Here is a 24041-nt window from a genome sequence, read left to right on the forward strand (position 1 = left end):
CCAAGTGATCCACTCAGGGGAACGGCCCCACCCCTGCTCAGAATGTGGGCAAAGCTTTAGGCAGCGCTCCTGCTTGAGGAGCCACGAGCGCATCCACGCCGGGGAGAGGCCCTGGGAGTGTCCTGAGTGTGGGAAGAGGTTTCTGAGCCGCGCCAAACTCCTCAGACACGAGCGGGTTCACAGAGAGGAGAGGACCTTCCCCTGCCCCCACTGCGGGAAGGGATTCAAGGACAACTCCACCGTCACTCTCCACCAGCGAATCCACAGCGGGGAGATGCCCCACGAGTGTCCTGAGTGTGAGAAGAGCTTTTCACAGAGCTCCACCATGACCCGACACCAACGGGGTCACCACTGAGGGAAGGAAAACTGCATCCTTCTGCAAGAGCACTGCTGCAACAGAACCACATCTCTCACTCCAGGACTGCAGCCAGCATTTAATGGGGCTGCTCCAGCACCCTGACTGACAGGGTGTCAGGTTGTATTTCTGACTTTTACAGTGTTTGGGGTTTAGATTTTTTTTTGTAGTACTATATTTTTATTTTAATTTTCCAAGGAAAAGAAGTGTTCTTACTATTCTGATATCTTTCCCTGAGACCTGCTTAATTTCAAAATTATATTAATTTGGTGGGAGGGGGTTTACATTGTCCTTTGCAAGAGAGGCTTCTGCTTTTCTTAGCAGACACATGTATTTCAAACAAAGAGAAATTTTGGCATCCTATGTTTGGCACGAGGGCATTGAGAGAAAAAGGGTAACACTTCTTGAGTAACCTCATTTTTGTGTGCTGGATATAAAGCCTCATTGGGTGGCATCATGTGCTCTAGCTTGCCCTGGTTCAGGTGGCACATGGTTGTGGCTCTATTTCTCCCGTTTGCAGGCCCTTATCTAAACAGGGGCCCTTTAACTAAGGCTGCTGTGGCTGTGTTGTGGGTTGGGGTTTGTTCCCTTCCTTTCTCTCTCTGGAATTTTCCCCATTGTGATGCTAAGAAATCTTGCAGGGCTGCACCCTAGGTCATGGTGGCTGATGGCCAAAGAGCTGGGGGTGTCTGGGCGGGGTCTGGCCCTCGTGCTCCCCGGTGGGTTGCAGGAAGATGTCCGGGGCTGCTCGCTTCCCCCCATCCCAGCCCAGGAGCCGGTTCTGTGCTGTGGGACACTGCACTGCTGCCTGCCCCACTCCAGCTGCTGCCTCTGCACATGCAGCCGAGTGCCACCAGCCCTGTGCTGAGCGGGGAGTCCTTCCTCCACCCTTCTCCCACCTGGGACGCTGCTGACATTGTCCCAGCCCTCCACAGCTGCACGGGACCTGCCCTGCCCCCAGCACCAGTACTGGGCACAGGAAAAGTGTCTGTGGCCAAAAAGGACTAGAACTGAGTTACTGTTCTGTTTGTTGTTCATTTTCATAGCAGCTGCTGGTTTTGTGTGTCTGGTTAGATATATTAGGAAAGAGCTGTTATTCCTACCCCCCTATCTCTGTCTAAGAGCCTCTGATTCCAAAATTCTAACAATTAGGAGGGAGGGGGTTTACATTCTCCATCCTGGAAGGAGCTCCTGCCTTTCTTGGCAAGTACCTGTCCTCCAAACCAGGACAGATTTTGGTGCCCATATGGTGGGGCCTGAGGGCATTGAGAGCAGGGTGAAAAAAGGAATAACAGCTCTTGAGTTACCTAAGGTTTTGTGTCAGGTGTCACTGTGCTGTCCAGCTTAATCTGGCTTGGGCTCCACGTGATCACAGATACATCTCTGCCATTTGCAAGCCCTTATTTGAACATGGGTCCCCTCACCAAAATTACTGTAGCTGTTATCTGATTCATTTGCTGGGTTGATCAGGTGGGGCACTGATGGTTTTTTAACTCCCTCTGGAACACAGCCACATGGATCCAGAGTTATCACACTATAACTGTGTGTTTTTGGGGTTACTTCAGTAATGGTACTTACTGTGAGCAAGTGATGGCAGGGGAAATCTTCTCCCAACCCATCACCCAGTTTTTTGAGTCCACCCCACCAGTTTTCAAGGAGGTCAGATCTGCTTTAAATGCTAATGGTATCATACAGTGGCTGGTGTTGCTGATAGGCCTGTTGTGTTTAGCATTCACCAGCACCCCTTGAACCCCCATTTTCGGGCAGCAGAACGACCCTTGAGCCCCGAATTCCGGGAAGGAAACTCCCCCTTAACACACATTCCCCAGCACGGGAACCCCTGAACCCCCATTTTGGGCACGGGGACTCCCCCATACTTCCCCCTTATCCAGCTCCAGTGCCCCCCTGTACCCCATTTCCCGGCCCTCCCCCTCTCGGGGACCCAGCCCCCATTTTCCTTGACCTCGGGACCCCCTGAGCCCCCATTACTGCGCATGGGGACTCCCCCCGCACCCCTTAATTCGGCATGGGGACCCCCTGCACCCCCTTCTCGGGCATCCCGCCCTTCCCAGCCCCCAGACCCACCCTTTTCCTTTCCTTTGCACCCCCAGATCTCCCAAATTTCCGTGTCCCCCCAGTTCTCCACTCCCGGTGCTTTCTTCAGGGCGGTCCCAGGGGGTCCCAGGTGTTTCTCAGAGGGCTCCAGGGGGGTCGCAGCGGGGATCCAGAGGAATTCTCTGCAATTCCCCCTTTTCCCCTCCCCCCCGCGCTCCCTCGGTCACTTTCGCTTTTGGGTCTCCCGAGCTGCGCCACGACTGCGAGCGGGGATGGCTGCGATGGCTCCAGCGCTGGGGCTGGGGCTGCTCTTGGGGCTCCTGGGGGCCTGGGGGGTGCGACGAAAGGTGAGTGGAACTGTTGCCCGATCCGAAGAAAACACAAACAACCGAAGTCGTTTATGCAGTGCTTTATTGAGGGCCCGGGAGCCTGTGGACTAGCGTCCAGAGACAGAGCCCCATCTTACAGAAAATTCACAGGGTTTTTATATGTTTCTTTACATGATTTCTTCATCCTAACAAATTCTTACTTCATTCTCAATACCTGGTACCATAATCTCTCTGACATTAAGTTTCTGCCAAAAGGTACATTCCCTAGATAAATGGATACACTCCTTAAGATAAGTGATTATTTCTCAACTACACTGCTTACATTACAAAATTTGCTATAAAGTTCATCTGCAGGTTACATGCGGCCTACTAAACCTTAGCATAACTACTACTAATGTTAACTAATGTCAATTACTAAGGTTCACTACTATTTTAATACAGTTTATTGTATCAAAATGGCAACAATTCCCCCCTTTTTGAGCATTCTTCAGTCTTCTGCAAGGATGCTCAACTCTCAGTTATCATCGGAACTTTCAAATGCTGGATTCCCTTTCAAATGCTGGATTTTCTTGCCCGATAGCAACTTCATACTTCGGAGGAGACAGGTGCATTTTGTTGGTTTTTGTCAAGGCTTTTATCACCCTTCTGGTGTGTCTTGTTTCTTTTTCAATGACTCCTAAAACACACTTATACACTAACCAGATAATTAATAACAAAACTGCAATCAACAGAATGTACTGTATTACGGACAAAACCCATCCAGAAACCTGAAGTCCTAAAGATTCAAAAATTTTTCCGATCCAATTATGTTGGGCTTCCTTTTCAATGTCTTTTGTTTTGGATTCAATTGTTGCTAATTGAAAGATATCTTTTTCTACTTCGATAGTCATGTTTGGAATATGGATGCAGCAATGGTCAATTTTCATTTTTAGATACTGACACACACCATGCTCTTTTAACAAGAGCATATCTAATGCCATCCTATTCTGTAAAGTCATTCGGGATGTGGCTTGCAATTGCAAATTCATATCTTTGAATCCTTTCTTAGTGGCTGCTGCTAATCTCTTAGTCTGCCCTAGCAATTTGTACAGCATGTCTCTGTTCCTATAGGCGGCTATAGGTGCAAATAGTGATTCCAAAACCCACCCAAATTTAACTCTACCATCAGGCTCATGCCATTCATTCTTTAACTCAGTGAATGCATCTACTTCTCTTTTCTTCCGGTTAGATTTTAATTTTGATTGCTTCCATAGAGGGCAAAGGGTAGGGTAGAGTGATTTGTGTCACAGGCCCATCTATAGGAATATGTGTGGTCCATTGTCCATGTCCCATTACCCAAACCAAATTTCCTGGACTTTTAATTGTAGTATCTCTACAACTTACAGCTCTTTTAATTCCATTGCTCCAGCTCAGTGCAGCTACTTTTCCCAGAATTGTATGATTGAATTTTTTGCATTCACATCCCCACTTGAGTAACATTCTAAGAGGAGCTAGACTGATTTGACTTTCAGGGGTATCACATATAATAACTTTAGTGCAGTTCCAATTTTCTCTAGTTTCTTTAATTTCTCTTGTAGAAGTTTCTGTCTTATAGACTTCCACCAGGGTTTTATTTCTACTTCCTGTCCATTGTATGCACCAGTTTACTGTTCCAATATAGCTGTAATGTTCCAATAAGCTCAGACCCCATACGGTTTTTCAATTATCCCAAATTACATGTTGCTGGCTTATATTTTGACACTTGATTTCCTGGTAAGGTTGCTTTGTTTTAATTTCTTTTACTTGAGCATCATAACACCACCCATAGTTTCCGAAGGGGTCGCCCAATCCAGGTTTTGGTTTATATTTGCCCCCATTTTTATTACAATCCCAAATCGATGAGTATCTCCATATGGGGGGAAATTCCTTTTTAGTAATTATTTTCTTTTCTTTCCTTTCAATGTGACATACGGTAGATGTATTCTTAGCAGTCTTGGGTGGTAATGGAATGGGAATTATTCCCCAAGGGATTGGCTCTCCTGCCGCTTGTGGAAGTGGCAAGCATGCTGTAATTCGGGATACGTTTTGCACCAGCCCAAAATCTCTAATCAACCCCACTACTAAATTCTCTTGTTCATGACTCTGATGTACTTCTGTATCTCTCAGCTCTCTACGCTTCTTTTTTATTGGGAACACTATATGATTAGGCCTGGTTCCTTGTCCCGCTTCTACTATTCTTATTCCATAGTCAGCATCAAGTTCACATATCACTAAACACAAGTATTTTCCTTCAGTAGAGCCAATTTGTGGGTTACTAATATTCAACCACCCTATGCCTTTTCCAAATTTTTCCCACCAGCTAATTCCTTGGTCTATCCTATCCCATGACTTCTGGTCGTGTTCTTTCCACCATTTAACTTGCAATGTCTGATTACATTCTTGTTTTAACACAAATGAACAATTCACCTTCAAAGGAAGTCCGTCCCACATACCTTGTACAGTCCAAGGGGCTTCTACCTCTATGGATTCCTGGGATGGGGTGTCCTTCCTCGATTTCCAGGGCACTATTCTCAATTTAATTTGCTTATAATCAAAGCTTTTTCTAGATTTTACAATGCACATGTACCTTTCCATATCCTCTTGCCTAACTTGCTTCAGTTGTAATGTGGTGTTTCCTCTTTGTTCATCCGTATCCCAAACTGTGCTAATATTTGCTTCTGGATAATCAGCACCTTTTTTCCAGGTTGCCTGTACATTCTGGACTTCAGTCTCCTGGTTATTTGTTATAAAACAGGTCAGGTTCACATCCATTCCGTCCATAACACCAACCACTGGTTTTATAACTGCAACTACAACAGAACCATTAACAAGAATTGGTTTTGTTATTACCAGTAAAAAGATAATTAAAAATGCTACTTTCCGCCAAAAATCATCCGTGTTGGAGAGACTAGCTGAGTCTCCCATTGTGCAGGGACCTTCTTGACTCGAGTGTAATGGATCCATGAGTCGATTCCTTCGACCTTTACTGCAGTGTAGGTTGTCAGGATCACTTGACGTGGGCCGTCCCATTTTTCTTTCAAGGGGTGGGTGGACTAGTTCTTCACATACACTCGGTCTCCTGGTTGAATGTCATGCACTGGATTTGCCAGTGGCATAGGTCGGTTCTACTGCAGAGTTTTCCTTAAGGCATTAAGAATTTTATTTAATGACATGACATAACTGAATATTGTCTGATCACCTTGCACATGCAAATCCCCTTTTAACACGTTAGCATGGTATGGTTTTCCATATAGGATTTCATATGGGCTAACTCCCAACCGCTCCCTGGGTTTAATTCTGATCCTGAGCAATGCTAATGGCAATGCCGGTGGCCACTGTATTTTTGCCTCTTGGCAAATTTTCTTAATTTGTCCTTTAATTGTTTGATTCATTCGCTCCACCTGGCCACTCGATTGAGGTTGCCACGGGGTGTGTAAGTTCTAAGATATGTCTAGCATCCTAGCCACCTCTTGTACTATTCCTGCTATAAAGTGTGGGCCTCTATCTGATGACAATCCTAACAGCACTCCAAATCTAGGAATGATTTCCCTTAACAGTGTTTTGACTACTTTTTTTGCTTGATTTGTTCGGCAAGGGAAAGCCTCAGGCCAGCCTGAAAAAGTGCATACATACACTAAAAGATACTTAAAGTTCTGTGCTTTTGGTAATTCTGAAAAATCTACTTGCCAGTAATCTCCTGGTTCTGGTCCCATTTGTAATCTCTCTAGCTGGATCTGTTTTCTAACTATTGGGTTATTCTTCAAACAAGTTGGACACATGGCATTCACCCGTTTTGCCAATGTTAACATCTGGTTAGAAACTACTTCCCTTTTTAGAAATTTTACTAATGCTTTTGCTCCCCAATGGCATTTATTATGTTCTGTTTCTAGACTTGCCTTCATGATTCTGGCAGGCACTACAACTTGTTCCATTCCGGTTACATACCATCTAATTGCATTCTTTTGGGCTAGCAGCAATGATGCCAGTTTTTCATCGTCTGGGGAGTACTTGGGTTCCTGTAATAAATGTGGAGTTACTGGGCTCACTTTAATTGGTACCAAGGCCATTTGAGTCCATACTTCTCTAGCTACTTCCCGAGCTGTCCAGTCTGCCATCTGGTTTCCTTCGTAGATTTTTCCGTCTTCCTTCTGATGTCCTCTAACATGCATCACAGCCACCTTCACAGGTTGGTGAACCGCATTCAGTAGAGCAAGAATCTCAGTTTTATATTTGATAGTAACTCCTTGAGAGTTCAATAACCCTCGTTCTTTCCACAAAGCTCCATGAATATGTACAACTCCAAAAGCATATTTAGAATCAGTCCATATGTTTACCTTTTTCTCCGCACTTAGTTCCAAGCTCTTGTTAATGCAATAATTTTTGCTCGTTGGGCTGAGGTTCCGGGAGTCAAGGCTTTCGCCTCTACCACTGTTTTTACTGTTGTTACAGCATACTCCGCATACCTGGTTCCATTTTCAACAAAACTGGATTCATTAGTAAACAATTCCCAGTCTGGGTTTTCCATTGGGGTATCCTTTAAATTGATTCTGCTAGCATGTACTTGTTCAATCACTTCCATGCAATCATGCGCCAATTTTCCTTCCTCCTGCTCACTGCGGAGAAATTTTTCTGGGTTAACATGATTAGTCATTTTCAGTTCCACATCGTCCTGTTCTCTCAGGATTGCTTGGTATTATAGCATCCTGCTGGACGAAAGCCAGTGACCCCCTTTTTGTTCCAAAACTGCCGGTACCATGTGAGGCACAAATACCTCTAATTTCCTCCCTAAAGTCAATTTTCTGGCCTCCTGGATGAGGATCACTGTGGCCGTAACTGCCCGCAAGCATGACGGCCATCCAGCACTAACTGGATCCAGTTGTTTTGAAAAATACCCTACCGGGCGTTTCCAGGATCCACGTCTCTGAGTCAGCACTCCGAGTGCTAACTTTTGCCTTTTATTCACATATAACTGAAAATCCTTGTTCAGATCTGGGAGGCCTAATGCGGGGGCCTCCTTCAAGGCCTGTTTTAGGTCCTCAAAGACTTTTTTCCTTTGTCAATCCCAGTGTAACTGTGGTTCTTTCAGGGCCTCATACAAGGGCTTAGCTAAGAGTCCAAAATTCAAAATCCACAGTCTGCACCATCCTACCATTCCTAAAAAGGACCTAAGCTCTTTATGGTGCATATTGCTTCTATTCGATTGACTCCCAGCCTCCTTTGTCCTTGCATGATTTCACATCCCAGATAAATTACACTTTCTTTTATTAACTGTGCTTTTTTTTTGACACTCGGTAGCCAGCCTGACCCAACATATTCAACAATGCAATAGTCAATTTCAGACACGTTTCTTTTTCTTCTGTTGCTAGAAAAATATCATCTACATACTGGAGAATGACATAAGAGAAAGGTGACTCTCTTACCTCAGCAGTCTTCCACTCTTCTAATTCCTTTGCCAATTGATTTCCAAATATCGTAGGACTATTTTTGAAACCTTGAGGCAGCCGGGACCAGGTGAGCTGTTTCTTTCTTCCAGTGTCAGGACTTTCCCATTCAAATGCAAAATATTTTCTACTTTCGAATGCCAGAGGGATGCAGAAGAAAGCATCTTTCAAATCAATAACAGAAAACCATTTAAATTTTTCTGACACAGATGTTAATAAGGTATATGGATTGGCAACCACTGGGTGAATGTCTTTAACAATATTATTAATTGCCCTTAGATCCTGCACTAACCAATACTCACCATTTGGTTTCTTAACTGGAAAAATAGGAGTATTAAATTCTGATTCACATTCCTGCAGAATCCCTTGTGCCAAGAACCGAGTTATCAAAGGAGCAACACCCTTCTTAGCTTCTAATTTAATAGGGTATTGTTTTATTTTGACTGGCTGAGCTCCTTCTTTTAATTCTACTACTACTGGCTGGGCAGCCTTTGATTTTCCAGAGTTCCCCGTTTCCCATACCCAAGGTACTACAGCTTGATCTACTTCGATGGGAATAGGAGAGGGATCAATTTCCTTTATGGTAAATAATTTAGCAATCTCTTCCTCAGGGAATTCCAATTTAGCCCTTCCTTTTTCAAAAATTATTTTCACATTTAGTAATGATAGTAAATCTCTGCCCAGCAATGGCTTTGGACAATTTGGCATGTACAAAAATTGGTGATCCAACTCTTTTCCTCCTAATTTTAAATCTAATGGTTGTAAGAAAGGTCTTTCTTCTAGCTGTCCTGTGGCTTCTACTACTTGAATAATAGTGTCATTGATTGGCCCTAATCATTTATTTAAAACAGAATATGTTGCCCTGGTATCTACGGTGAATTTTTGTTCTTGTCCTCTAATATCTATCCTCACCTTTAAATCCTTTTCTAGTCAGCTTTGATTCTGATAGTTGCCCAACACCAATGCTTGGGCGACCCCTTCTGGGTTCATTGGGTAACCCCCTGAATTGTTCATGACCAATCCAGGTGCTCCTCCTAACCCAGCTTTTACAGGGCACTCATTTTTCCAATGTCCTATTTGTCGGCAAAAAGCACACTGATTAGAAGCAAGGCCTCCTTGTTGGAGTCCTGGGGGAACCATCCCTCTTCCTCCTGTTCCCACATTTTGAAACCCTGCTCTTCCTTGCCCTCGCCCTCGCCCGAAACCACCTCTGCCTCTCCCTCTGCCAGCATTCATTTGTTGCAGCACTGCCAAAAGGCTCGCTTGTTGCCTTTTGTTAGCTTCTTTGTCCCTATTATTGTAAACTTTCCAAGCTATTTCCAGCATTTTATCCAAGTCTCGAGTATCATGTCCCTCTAATTTCTGCAGTTTCTTACGTATATCTTCCTGTGTCTGACCTAAAAAGATTAGAGCAAGCTGCAACTTTCCTGCTTCACTGTCAATTTTCAAATCAGTGAAGCGTCTAGCAGTTTCCTTAAGTCGCTCCAGAAATGCCGAAGGTGATTCATTCTTATCTTGTCTAACTGAATACAATTTTGACCAATTTAATGTTTTGGGCATTCTAGTCCTAATTCCTTCTACTAACAATTCCTGATATTCCCTGATAGATTCCCTTCCCTCACCCCTGTTCGGATCCCATCTCGGATCATCACTCGGTACCAAGTCACCCACAGTTCTTCCAACTGAATGCAGTCTGATCATTTCTCGAGCACGCTCTTTCATTGCCCGCAACACCATCTCCTTTTCGGTGGAATCCATTAAGGTATCTAACAAAACTTGCATGTCATTCCAGTCTGGATTCTGGGTTTTAATAATCATTTTGACCACCCGTGCCACTCTTTCAGGATTCTCAGGGTAACTACCCTGCAGACTGCTTCCAAATCACCAGATCTCCTGGGGAGAAAGGTACTTTCACAAGCACCTTCTCTCCTTGGGGTTCCATAGCTTCCCTTAAAGGGGCAATAAGCTGGGGTTCCCCATGATTCTTGTCTAGTTCGTGCCGCGAGCGGGGTATTTCGCCGATTTTGGGGAGAAATAGGGGAAGGGGTTGGGGGACGCACAACAACCTTTTTAACATTCCCTGGCACTACTGTCATGTTTGCTACCTCCTCCTCTTCCTCCTCCTCCTCTTCCTCCTCCTCTGCACTGCTCTCCGGTAACGGTGGATACAAAGAGGAATGGGGTGAAACAGAGGGGAGGGGTGAGACAGCCAGAGGGGGTGAGACAGCAGGAGGGGATGAAGGGGGGAATGAAGCAGCAGGCACATCGGGTGGTATCATTAAAGACAAATCCTCCTCTGGTCGAGAGGTTAAGGCTAAGCACTGGACACATTTAGATTTTCCTTTACAACCCCCGTACTCGGATTCTTTCATTTCTAATACCATTATTCCACATTCAGTCTGCCACTCCTTCTTAGGGCGCAGTAAATAAAACAAATCTAAATACTGTACCTCATCCCATTTTTCATTTTCCCTCAAATACTGCATTAATGAATTCAGGGTATCATAATCCACAGTACCATTTTCTGGCCATGCCGGCCCTTCTCGCTCATATTCTGGCCACCAATGATTACAATAATCAATCATCTTACCCTTACTCATCTCTTGGAAAAACCTTTCACTTTTCCACCTTTTCAAGAGACATCCTAACGGTGTATTTCCGGGTATACCCTTGGAGAACTGAACCATAGACTTGAGTGCTTTGAATGGCATTTTGAACCGGTTTCACTTACAACTGTACAACAACTCGACAACCGATCACAACAACCAATATGCAGCAACGTACAGAACAATAATAACCACAATCAATATTGACAGTTTAACAGAATCAATCATACCACATACTCACACTCACACCACAGAAATAAATAAATACCAGACCAATACCAGACCAATCCAACTTGCTGCTTCTCGACGCTGCGAGGGGCAAGTGCCGGACCTGCGCAGCTTCCGCCGCGTCTGACAGCCGGCGCCTAGGCTTTCCAGACCAACCAGACGTCTTAGCCCAACCCTGCGAGGATCGCCGCCTCGTCTTATGGGCAGGCACCCAAAACCAGAACCAGAAAATAAAGCACCTTCGGGCTTACCTTTCGCAGTCGTCTGCCAGGCGCAGGGGTCGGGCACGAACCGACGACTCCCCAAGAATCACTCGGTGCCGGCATGGAGTGGATCAGAATGCAAACCGCCCCAGCCACCTTCGGAGTCCTGCCGTGGTCGCCAGAAAACTGTTGCCCGATTCGAAGAAAACACAAACAACCGAGGTCGTTTATGCGGTGCTTTATTGAGGGCCTGGGAGCCTGTGGACTAGCGTCCAGAGACAGAGCCCCATCTTACAGAAAATTCACAGGGTTTTTATATGTTTCTTTACATGATTTCTTCATCCTAACAAATTCTTACTTCATTCTCAATACCTGGTACCATAATCTCTCTGACATTAAGTTTCTGCCAAAAGGTACATTCCCTAGATAAATGGATACACTCCTTAAGATAAGTGATTATTTCTCAACTACACTGCTTACATTACAAAATTTGCTATAAAGTTCATCTGCAGGTTACATGCGGCCTACTAAACCTTAGCATAACTACTACTAATGTCAACTAATGTCAATTACTAAGGTTCACTACTATTTTAATACAGTTTATTGTATCAAAATGGCAACAGAACCCCCCGAAACAGAGACCCCCTGAACCGCAATTCCCGGGCACCGGGACCCCCCTGAACTTCCATTTTCAGGCACCGGGAACCCCCTAAATCTCCAATCCTGGGCAGGGATACCCCGGAAATCTCCATTTTGGGTCCTGTGACCACCTCTCAGTCCCCCTCCCCAGCAGCGGCCCCACCAATGTACCCCCTTATCTGGCACGGAGACCCCCCTGAACCCCCATTTTCTGTTCACCAGCACCCCTTGAACCCCCATTTTCGGGCAGCAGAACGCCCTTGAGCCCCGAATTCCGGGAAGGAAACTCCCACTTAACACACATTCCCCAGCACGGGAACCCCTGAACCCCCATTTTTGGGCACAGAGACTCCCCCATATTCCCTTCTCCAGCACCGGGACCCCCCTGCACCCCCTAATCCGGGGCTGGGATCCCCCCGCACCCCCGTCAGTGCTCTGGGACCCCCCTGCACCCCCATTCCCGGCCATCCCCACACCCCAGTTCCGCCCTTTCCCTCGGCTTTTGAACCCCCAGATCTCCCAAATTTCTGCATCCCCCGAGTTCCCCATTGCCGGCGCTTCCTGGGAGGGGGTCCCAGGGGGTCTCAGCGGAGATCCAGTGGGATCCGGATGAATTCCCTGGAATTCCCCTTTACTCCCGTCTCGCTTTCGCATCTCCCAAACCGCGTCCCCGGGATCCGCCCGCCCCTCCCAGCCCCAGCGCCCCTTTCCCGTGGCCCAGGGACCCCCTGGACCCCCGTTCCTGCCTTTCCCAGCTCCCACTTTTCTCAACACTGGGGACCCCTGGAGCCCCTTTCCTGGGCACAGGGACCCCCTGGATCCCCCATCCCGCCTCTCCCAGTCCCTCCCTTGAACCTTGCGCCCTTCCCGGCTCTCCCAGTTTCGCTTCCTGCCCCCCCCAAATCTCTGCATCCCCCCAGATCTCCACCCCCTGCTCGTCCTGCGGGGGGTCCCAGGCGGTCTGGGAGGGTCCCTGGGGTATCGTGGACGCTCCCAGGGGGGATTCTGGGCTCTGGGAGCCCCCTGAATTTCCAGTCCCACTGGAAAGGAAGGCACCTCCTTGCACTCCCTTATCCAGTACCAATCCCCCCCTGCACCCCCTTTCCCATCCATCCTGCCTTCCCCAGCTCCAGACCCACATTTTCCTTGACTCTGAGACCCTCTGGACCCCCATTCCTGCTTTTCTCAGCCCCCAGCCTCCTTTTCCCTCTGCATCAAGGACCCCTGAGCCCCCCATTCCAGCCATCCCGGGTCTCCCCACATTGTTACCCCTCTTTCCTTGGCACTGGGGACCCTTGGACCCCCTTTCCTTGACACTGGGGTCCCCTGGAACCCCCATTCCTTGTATCCTGCTTTCCTTGACCCTGAGAGTCCCCTGAGCCCCCATTCCTGGACACTGGGACCCCATGCACCCCCTTCCCAGCTCTCCCAGTTCCCCTTTCATTGATCCACGACCCCTCAACCCCCCCAAATCTCTGTGTCCCCCCAGTTCTCCACTCCCTGCGCTACCTGCATGTGGCAGTGTCAGAGCCCAGCCCGGGGATCCCCCAGTTCATGGCCACTGGGTACCTGGATGGGATCCCCTTCACACGCTACGACAGCGAGCGGGGCCGGGTGGAGCCGCTGACACAGTGGATGAAGGACGGAGCAGAGCTGGAATATTGGGATAGAGAGACCCAGATCAATGTGAGGAACCAGCACGTGGCTGCCAGGAGCCTGGAGATACTGCGGGACCGGTACAACCAGAGCAGGGGTGAGTGGGGGGATCCGTGGGGCTGGGATGTGAATGGATGGGTTGGGATGGTGATCCATGGGGCTGGGGTGGGATCTGTGGGGCTGGAGTGGGGATCTATAATTCTTGAATGGGATTTGTAGGGCTTGGATATGGATTCACAGGGTGCCAAGGGGCTGAGATGGGGATCCATTGGGCTGGTATGGGATATCTTGTGCTGCATGGGTTGGGATGGGATCCATGGGGCTGGGGTGGGATCCATGGGGTTGGGATGGGGATCTGTGGGGCTGGGACACAATTCCATGGGTCTCTGTGGGTACAATTCCCCCAGGTTTTCACACAAGGTTGCGAGTTTCTGGCTGTGACCTCCTGTCCGATGGGAGTGTCCGTGGATCCCACCGGCATGGCTACGACGGGCAGGATTTCCTCTCCTTTGACCTGGAATCCAGGAGATTCGTGGCGGCCGACAGCGCTGCTGAGGTCACCAGGAGGCTCTGGGAAGATGAGAACGAGGCTGAGAGGTGGACAAATTACCTGTGGCACATCTGCCCTGAGTGGCTCCAGAAATACGTCGGATATGGGCGGAAGGAGCTGGACCGCAAAGGTGGGAGCAGAATTCATGTGGGAATGTGGGATTTGGGAATGGAGGACTTGGGAACAGGGTAATTCCTGTGGGAATTCCATGGGCAAATCTCACCTTCATTCCATTCCCATGGAATTCCATGGGCAGGTATCACCTCTATCCCATTCCCATGATATTCCATGGGTAGATCTTACCTCTATCACATTCCTAAGGAATTCCATGGGCAAATCTCACCCCCATCCCATTCCCATGGAATTCCATGGACAGATCTCACCCCCATCCCAATGCAGTGGCAATTCCATGGGCAGGTCTCACCCCCATGCCAATGCAGTGGCAATTCCATGGGCAGGTCTCACTTCCATCCCATTGCAGTGGGAATTCCATGGGCATATCTCACCCCCGTCACATTCCCATGGAATTCCATGGGCAGATCTCACCCCCATCCCCTTCCAGTGGAAATTCCATGGGAAGGTCTCACCCCATCCCATTGCAGTGGGAATTCCATGGGCAGATCTCACCCCCATCACATTCCCATGGAATTCCATGGGCAGATCTCACCCCCATCGCATTCCCATGGAATTCCATGGGCTGATCTCACCCCCATCCCATTCCCATGGAATTCCCTGGGCAGGTCTCACCCCTATCCCATTCCCATGGAATTCCTTGGGCAGATCTCACCCCCATCCCATTCCCATGGAATTCCATGTATATCTCTCACCATTATCCCATTCCAGAGCCCCCTGATGTCCATGTGTCTGGAAAAGAGGAACACGGGATGCTGATCTTGTCCTGCCACGCGTACGGATTCTACCCCAAGGCCATCGCGGTCAACTGGATGAAGGGGGATGAAATCTGGGATCAGGAGAGGAGTGGGGCGGGGTCGTTCCCAACAGCGATGGCACCTTCCACACCTGGGCCAGGATCGAGGCGCGGCCGGAGGAGTGGGAGCAGTACCGGTGCCGGGTGGAGCATCCCGGAATGTCGGAGCCCGGGATCTTCGCTTGGGGTGAGGCTGGGAATGTGGAATGTGGGAATTGGGGAGTTGGAATTCCCAGATGGGGATTCCTCTCCCCCTCCTCACCATCCCTCGATTCCCAGAGCCAACATCTGGTGGGAATCTCACTGTGATGGTCGCTGTGTCCATTGTTGCCATCATCATCCTCATTGTCCTCGTTGGATTCATCGTCTGGAAGCGCCAATCCGGTAACACACGGGATGGGGATCAGGAAGGGCACAGATCCACCCAGCACCGTTCTGGGAATCCTGTGCCACCAACGCTGATCCCACTGCCTTTCCACAGGGAGGAAGGACGGGAAGGAATACAGCATAGCAGCCAGTGAGTACCAGTGGCGAATCCAGCTCTGGATCCTCTCCATGTGGATCCCAGGATGGATCCTGGGGTTAATCCCAGTGTGTGATCCACGCTGGAATCTCATGGATCTTCTCTTTCTGCAGGAAATGATGCGTAAATCAACGCTTGACCGCAGGTATGGCATGGGATCAGGATGGGATTCCAGAGGGGGATTGGGACAGGATGGACAGATTGGGGTCCGGGAGGGATTCTGGATCAGAGGAGGGGTCCAGAGCAGGATGAGATTGAATTGTGGCGTGGGATCGGGGCTGAATTCTGGAGCAGGATCAGTTGGGATGATGGATAGATGATGGGTGGATGGATGGATGGATGGATGGATGGATGGATGGATGGATGGATGGATGGATGATGGATGGATGATGAATAAATGGAAAATGGATGATGGATGGATTATGGATGGATGGATGGATGGATGGATGGATGGATGGATGGATGGATGGATGGATGGATGGATGGATGGATGGATGGATGGATGGATGGATGGATGGATGGATGGATGGATGGATGGATGGATGGATGGATGGATGGATGGATGGATAATGTATGATGGGTGGGTGATGGATAATCAATGGATGGATGGATGGATGGATGGATGGATGGATGGATGGATGGATGGATGGATGGATGGATGGATGATGGATGAGTGGACAGGGCAGGATTGGTGTGGGATGGATGAGGCAGGATCAGGTTTGGATTCCAGAGCGAGTTTGGGTGGGATGGATGGAGCAGGAGTGAGCAGGATCCGGTTGGATCTGGAGCAGCTCCTGCTCTCCATGGGCTCCAGCCAGGCCCATCCTGTGGGATGGGGACAGGGACAGGGTGACACAGTGACCCTCTCTCATCCCAGCAGGAATCACTCCCTGAGTAATCCACAGAGCTTGATCCAGCCCCTTCCTGTTCCCAGGAAACTGAGGCTTTCCAGCAGAGCTCCTCCCCATGCTTTTACCCACCCACAGCTCCTGCTAATGGATCAATTTCCCATTTTGGCTTCTTTAAAGCCAAGAACCACAAACATTCCCAGTGCTTTAGTTCTGGTGTGAAATTATCCTGCTTTGGGCAATAAATCCTCCTGGGGCAATAAATCCTGCTTGAGGCAATAAATCCAGGTTCCCTCCTCCAGTGTCTGTCAGTTCTTCTCTGAGAGCCAGGAATGAAAATAGGGACACCAGGAACAAGATGGGGACACCAGGACTACAATGGGGACACCAGGACTAGAATGGGGACACCAGGATTGGGATGGGGACACCAGGACTGACATGGGGACTTGCCAGCCATACTTGACTCCATCCCCCAGGATTCATTTCCCGCTCTGTGTCCCATGTCCGAGGTGTCCCCAGAAGGGTTTGGCTGTGTTGGGCTCCTGGAGGGGCAGTGGGATTGGGGGGAGGGATCAGGCCAGGCCTCATTGTCCCCAACAGTCCTTGAGTGTCCCAAAATCGGGGTTTGGGATCTCAGAGAGCTTTCTGGTCATGACCATGGCCATGACATGAGAGTGGCCATGAGTGACACAACCCTGAGATGACCATGGGATGATCATGACACAACCACAGTCCCATGAGATGGTTTGGACCAAGAGATGACCATGGGTTGGCCATGGCACAGCCATGGGCTTGAGGTGGCCCTGAAGTGGTCATCTCATTGTCCTGATCATCTTATGGTCATCTCATGGTCATTTCCTGATCACCATCATCTATTGAGTCCCCAGGGGTTTACACCACCTCCCCCCGAGAGAATGGATTGCTGCTGGCAATCAGGACAGGAGCTGATGATCATGTGGGACTGATCTTTAGTTAGATTAAAAGTTCTTATGAGGGATGGGGCATTTTGGTGTAAGAAAGAGTGACTTAAATGGGCTTGTTCAAAAAAATTTGGAAGGGTGGTTTGAATGGGCGTGGTGAGGTGATCAGCATGGGCATTACCTTCAGCCCTGAATTCACTTCCAGGTAGGTTGGTACGTGAACCAACATGTGTGACAAAATAAGGTTGTTTTCTTAAAAAAGAAAATTAAACTTTTGAGCAAATTGTATAGGTTTTCATTAGTGATAAAATTGAGGGAGGAACCTTCTGCTCATTCCACAATGCCTGCTGCATAATAAAAGGAATCTGCAACTAAAATAAAAGGAATTAAAAACTTAGAGAAAGCTTGGACAACTGCTGCAAGTTCCACAATCTGTGGTGATCCTTCTACAAGTTCAATGTCTGATTCCCAGTTATCACTGTCAGGGTCTTTCCAGGTGATAACTGATTTATGCAATTCAATTGAGGCATCTGTAAAAATAGTAAGAGCATTAAGAGGGGTGTGACTATCTAGGGGTTTTTGGGTAAAATTCAAAGGAAGATGTATTAATTTATGTTTTGGAAAATTAACTGAGATTTGTCCCATAAAAGCTGCTAAAATAATTTGAAAAACCTCAGATTGCTGAATTAAGAATTCTAAATACAGGGAAGTAATGAGTATAAACATAACAGAGAAATAATTTCTGGAAAGGGTTAAAACTCGGGATTGGGATTTTGTGATCAGCTGAGAAAGGATTTCAGGACAAGTAGTGATTGTTTTGGGCATCTGATAAGATAGGAAGATCCATTCTAAAGTTAACAAAAGGACAGACAAATCCTTTTTCCATTGAAAAATTGAACCATAAAAATGTGGGCGTTCTCCTAAAACAGCAAATCAAAAATGTGACTCTGGGTGGTATCAGTGGGCTTGGTGAGTGTGCAGTGCTGTAGCGACTTTATCCAACCCCGTTCTGGCATCTGGTGTGAAGTCTCTGGGAGAGTTCAGGTCCGTGTCCCCCCTTAATAAGTCAAATAAAGGAGCCAAATCCTGGTTTGTGATTCCAAGGAGGGTCCTAACCCCGTTAATTGAGTTTCTGCAGAGGGTGTAAGGTGGTGAGTTCCTCCTGATGGAACTCACTGATGGTGGCTGATCTGTGGTGTGACAGTGAGCCTGTACCCTGAGTACCTGTAAGGGGAGGATCACTGCACTTCATCTTTGGCTACTTGTAGACCAGACTTATGGATCTCCTCCAAAATGTTGGTGGTGACAAATTCCAGGGTGGTCTCCTTTTCTGAGGCAATCAGGATGTCATCCATTGTGGATGATTCAGACACCTGTTCAGGACCCCCTTAGAAACTTACCCCTTAGATAAGAAATCCTTCCTTAGGATGACTCATGCTAGAGAAATGTTCAGCCCCTATAGACCCCCGTGTTATATTTTAGTGTTCTAACTGGTCTTTTTTCCTTCTAAGTAATTGGTCACTCTCACCTAAACCTTTAAAGTAGTTGGATAGTTTTCAATCTCTAATTTTATTGGTCTGCATCTGAAGCCACCCCAGCCCTATAAAACCCCTTTGATATTCTGTGTACTTGGATTTGCTGCTGGGTCCCTTCGTAGAAATAAAGTTGCCTGCAGAATTCCTGTGCAGCATTCCCGAATCTCTTTCTCTCTGGCTGAGGAAGTGCTGCAATCAAAATGAAATCACAGAAGAGCTCGTAGCCTAAGCCTAGGCCTTGCTTGCATTTAATCACTTTGTAGCTGATGTCTGCCTAAGGCAGCCAGGAAAATCTGTTTTATTTGGAACATTTTATCCGGGCTTGCTGTAGCTGCCAGGGGCCATCCATGTACTGCAGTATCATTACCCGGGGGAATTTCTCTTGGGTGAAAGGATCCTTGCCATGTACCGTTGGCACATTGCTGGGGAGTTCCATATCCCTTGTGGCAGGACGGTCCTATGGTGCCTTTTCAGCAGTGACTGGTGGTGGATGGAAGGAATGGAAAAGGAGAATCTTGACACAAACTCTGGATGTAAAGGGATCCTGAAAAAGCAATCCTTCAGATCAATAATCGTTAACAACCAATCCCTGGGGATCATGTTAAGAGAGGGACAATCCTGTCTGCAACAGTCTATCTCCTCAATGATTTCATTTATTCTTCTCGGGTCTTGAAGCAGCGTCCACTTCTCACTATGTGGCTTTATAATAGCAAAATGGGGATGTTCCAGGGGCTATTTTAGGGACAACATGCCCTTTTTGCAGGTGTTCACAAACCAGAGACTCTAGTGTGGACAGCTTTCCAATGGGAAGGGGCCACTGATCAACCCAGATGAGTCTGCCTGAGGTCCAAGTGAGCTTCACAGCACCGTGCTCATCAGTAGTCTTTGCTAAAAATTTGTCTTGAGTCTCAGTCACCAGTGGGACAGAGATCCCTACCTCAAACACACACTTTTGTCTTTAATAATAAATGGCTTGGTGATGGCCACACGGCCCCACAGTCCTTTAAAGGAAACAGGATGTAAACTCCTCATTGTGTTGCTGTGCCCCCCAGTTCCCACAAGTGTGTTGAGTGAAGGAATAAGAGTCCACTCTGGAGAGTTGTGTGAGATAATGGTCATGTCTACTCCCATGTCAAAAAGACCCATACAGATGAGGGTTTTCCCCATGCAAATGACATCGCAGGTGATTTTGATTTTTCCCAGGCCAATCTGCTGGGCCCATGCAATGTGGTCAGTGTCATCATTAACCATAGGCAACAAGAGAGCCTGAGTGAAAGGTATTTCTTTGGAAATAAACAAGGAGAATTAGGGCACCTAGCTAACACTGATTTCTTGATTAGAGGTAACTGTTAAAACAGTGGGCAACGCATAAAAACCTTCAGTATTACATTGGTCATGTCCAATAATGAGAAAAATTCTTGGCTGCAGTTCTGGTTTTAGCTGGCCTGTAGAGATAACATGATGGATAAAATCAGTTATCATTACTGACCGGGCAGGTGACAGCTCCAGTCAGGATCTGGATGGTACTGAGGCAGGCAGGTCCCTGAGGAGGTGTTGCAAAAAGAGGTTTGGTGGGTTCCAATGTCTGTTTTGCCAGTGTCCAGCCATGGGGGTTCTTGTGTCTCCACGTGCTACTGTCCTGTGCTCTGCTTGGAGTTTCCTCACTGGCTGCAGCAATGTACCTGGACTTGATGACAAGAGTTAGTATCTGGCCTGGTTTATTCCAGTCACAAAGTTTTTGAGAGTTCCCTTTTTGGGTTTGCAATAATTCCCTTCCCAGTGTTCATTTTGGCCACAATTAAAGCATTGTCCTGGCTTTTGGTTCTTCTGTTCTTTGAGGACCCTTTTGAGATTTAATCAAGGCATTGGCTAATACTTTTCCTTGGAGGGAGGCAACATGCTCTGGAGTAACCAACTTATTGCAAGCCCCCAACATATGGGGGATGGTGGTCTCAGGGTCAGAGGGCAAAGCCTTCAAGCCCTTCTTACATTTGGGGTTAGCATTGACCACTGCTAGCTGTTTCAGCTTCCCAAACCTGGTCCTCAGCCACTTGTTTATCAAGAGTGAGTTTAACCCTATCCAGAAAAGTCATATAAGGCTCTGTAGGGCCTTGCCTTATATCAGCAAAATTCAATTGCAGCTTACTGGCCTCAGGTACTTGTAAAAAGGCCTTTTTAGCCACTTCCATCATGTCGTTTAACACTGGTCCTGCAAATCTCTGGCCTGCTGGTCCGGGTCAGTTACCTCCCCTACCAATTGGGCAAGTGTAATGCCAGCCCATGCTCCAGAAAGCAATTTATTTAACTGTCTCTTCCACCCCAACTCCCATAGCAAAAGCTCAGTAGGGGATGGCAGCAATGCCATTAATTATTTTATGTCGTGGGGAGTAAAGATGTGCACGGCAAAAGTTGCTGAAACCAGCTTGTAAAATATGGAGAGCGCCAGGATTGTTCTCTGCCTGCTTTTCATAGTTCCTTGATTTTACTAATGCCAAAACCTCCCAGCTTGAATTGTCTCTCCTGTTACACCTTATTGGCATTATGTCAACTCTAGAAGCTGAATCTCATTCTCCCTTTTTCAGGGACAATCTTTTAATTTCTTCCCAATTTCTCTTCCTTGACTTCAACCAGCAGAGGTCTTCCTTGGAAGAGAAGGGAGAGAAGGACAATCTGCAGGAGTAGCCCTTGGCAATCAGCACCCTTTTGTCTCTTGATTTGCCCCCCCTTGCCAGGCCTCAGTGCTGGCCAGGGCAATCTGACATTGACATTTTGGGGATGGACCCTACTGGAACCACTTTAAGGGTAGTTCTGGTCTCCTCCCAGGGGGAGTGACCCCTTAAGGTGGTGGATGAGCCATGAGAGTGAGAACTGGCAGGAGGGGCTGGAGGTGGGGACACCTGACAAACCAGGTCTTTGACCGAGGGTGTTAGTTGTGATTTCACAATGGCTGCCATTTGCAGCAGGGCAGATAGTGGGGTAACAGCCATGGGTGCTTTGACTGGATGGGACTGCAAGGTGTTACGAGGCTAAAGGGGATGAGGAGCTGTCCTAGTTTGGAGGACAGGTGTCTGCTAAGAAAGGCAGGAGCCTCTGTTTGAAATGGAGAATGTAAAACCCCTCCCTAAAAATTATTATGATTTTGAAATTAAGAGGCTCTCAGGCAAATGTGTGGGAAATAGGAATAGCAGTTCTTTACTAAGAAAATTAAAATAGAAATACAGTGTTACAAAGAGCAATCCCAAAACACTGACTGAGTCAGAATACAACCTGACACCCCATCAGTCAGTCAGGTTGCTGGTAGCAGTCCCATTCAATCGTGGCTGCATCTTCCTGGAGTGACAGATGTGTTTCAGCTGGAACAGTGCTCCTGTAGAAGGTGCAGTTTTCCTCTGAAGGCCCAGGGATGATGTGGAAAGGTCTGGTTTTCCTCTGGAATCAAGTGGAAAAAAGGCTGCTTTGGTGTTCCAAATCTCAGTTTATATCTATGTAGGAAACAGTTGGCTCCTTCCCCTGGCTGGCACATCTTCCAATGGGATGATGTAATTTTATCAGTTTTACCGTGGGACTCAATGGCCCATTAGCAGATGATATCTTCATGGGGGAAGGTTGTGGAAAAAAATAACGATGACTGCTCCACCTGGTTTTTAACAGATGGCCCATTAGCAGAGAATATCTCCCACAGAGATAAGGAACACTGCCCCACATGGTTTGAGCAGATGGTGATAGAATACACACTTTTGGTCATTGCAACCTAAGACAGGAGCACATGAGGGCACTGGAGGGACAGAGTGGTGGTGATCCACAATGACCTGTGCACTGCCATTGGGGGTCCATGGTGAAGGGTTCGAGGACAATGGATGTAGCACGGCAGGGTCACCAGCACAGCTGCATAACTCCCTGGACCAGCTTTGGGCACAGGCAGAAACCAGCTCAGCCCATGTCTGTTATCAGGTTCAGTCACAGGGCAGACGGTGAAGGAGAGAGCAGGATTGGCAGTACTGGGCTGATCCAAATTTTTAGCATCATTCAGTCCTCCAAATAAATTTTCCCTCATGCTTTGTTCCTTCTGTTCCAATTTGACCATGTCACCTACTTTTTGAAAGATAATAATTAGTTTTTGAGCCTAGCCATCCCTTTTTGCAGCTGAATTATACAGCTTCCTCCCAGCTGAGTCCCAAATGTCCATCAGGTAGAGCTTGTCTTTGGTAGCCTCTGGAGTGGATTTATAAGCCAATAGAATCAAAATTTGGAGCTCCTTATTCTCAAATTTCCTTCCAGTTTGAATTTAAAATCCCTTTAGATGTCCTTCTGCTCTACATCATTGAACTGAAATTGAACTGCCAAATTAGATGAGAGAAAAAGAGTAGATGGGATGGATATCGCCCTTCCTCTTACCTTCTCTGAAGGTGAAAACACTGAGGCTGTCTCCTCCTGACTCCACAGTGTTCAACGGCTCCCAAAGCCTTGATTTGGTGCCAGGAAGGGCAGGTCCTGCTCTCGGCTCCCCAGAGTATGCGACCAAGTTCCAAAGGGTCTCCTGAATTTCAGGAGTCCCTGTTCGGGCACCAAGTGAAGCTGCTGCTGATCCTGACCTGGATATTAGGATCAGTGGCTTCACGGAACTTGGCAACCTTGTGCATAAAAAAGTTCTGGAACTAAAAAGTTTAGTAATACAAAAATAACAAACTGCAAACCAAACAGCTTACATTGAATGAACCAAGAAAGGTGGTACAGGGAGGCTAATTCTGTGCATGATGGCGAAAAAGCAAGGGCCGGGGCAAAACAGGAATATTTGTAAACTTGGAGGAGGGGACAAGTTAGGGTGGAGTTTAGGGAGGGGATCCAGTAGAGAAGGGTGATTGGGAATATTAACATTTTTGCACCAAGAAAGAACCAATGACAACAAGGAGAACAGGGACCATTCTGGCAATGATTAACATATTGAACAGGAGGATTCTGGGGGTGATTTTTCTACTCACTCTCTCTGCAAAGGGTTTTCCCACAGCCTTAAGCCAAGTAATCTAGTCTTTTATTTGAACTAAGCCTAGCATGACCATGACCATGAGATGATGGTGATGACCATTAACTAAAGGAAATAAGAAAAGTCTTAGAGAATCAGGACCTTTTTAAAATTTGTTAAATCCTGTTGACTTCTGTTCAATTTTGTTCACCCAAAGGAACTCTGGGAAGGGTTCAGCTGTGGGTCA

The 24041-nt window shown here is 47.4% G+C and overlaps 1 protein-coding gene across 1 annotated transcript; it reads left to right on the forward strand.

The window, feature by feature from the left end:
• Positions 1-2691: 2691 nt before the first annotated feature.
• Positions 2692-21516, forward strand: LOC306816778 (class I histocompatibility antigen, F10 alpha chain-like; the record flags this gene model as incomplete). Its single annotated transcript, XM_079333208.1, is given in 9 exon segments — positions 2692-2737; positions 2740-2757; positions 13364-13627; positions 13938-14210; positions 14924-15052; positions 15055-15195; positions 15288-15392; positions 15490-15676; positions 21417-21516. Coding segments are annotated over 9 exon segments (1263 nt in total).
• Between the last annotated feature and the right edge of the window lie 2525 nt (positions 21517-24041).

The sequence above is a fragment of the Erithacus rubecula genome (assembly GCF_903797595.1).
Source record: "Erithacus rubecula genome assembly, contig: scaffold_88_arrow_ctg1, whole genome shotgun sequence".
NCBI classification, from domain to species: Eukaryota; Metazoa; Chordata; class Aves; order Passeriformes; family Muscicapidae; genus Erithacus; species Erithacus rubecula.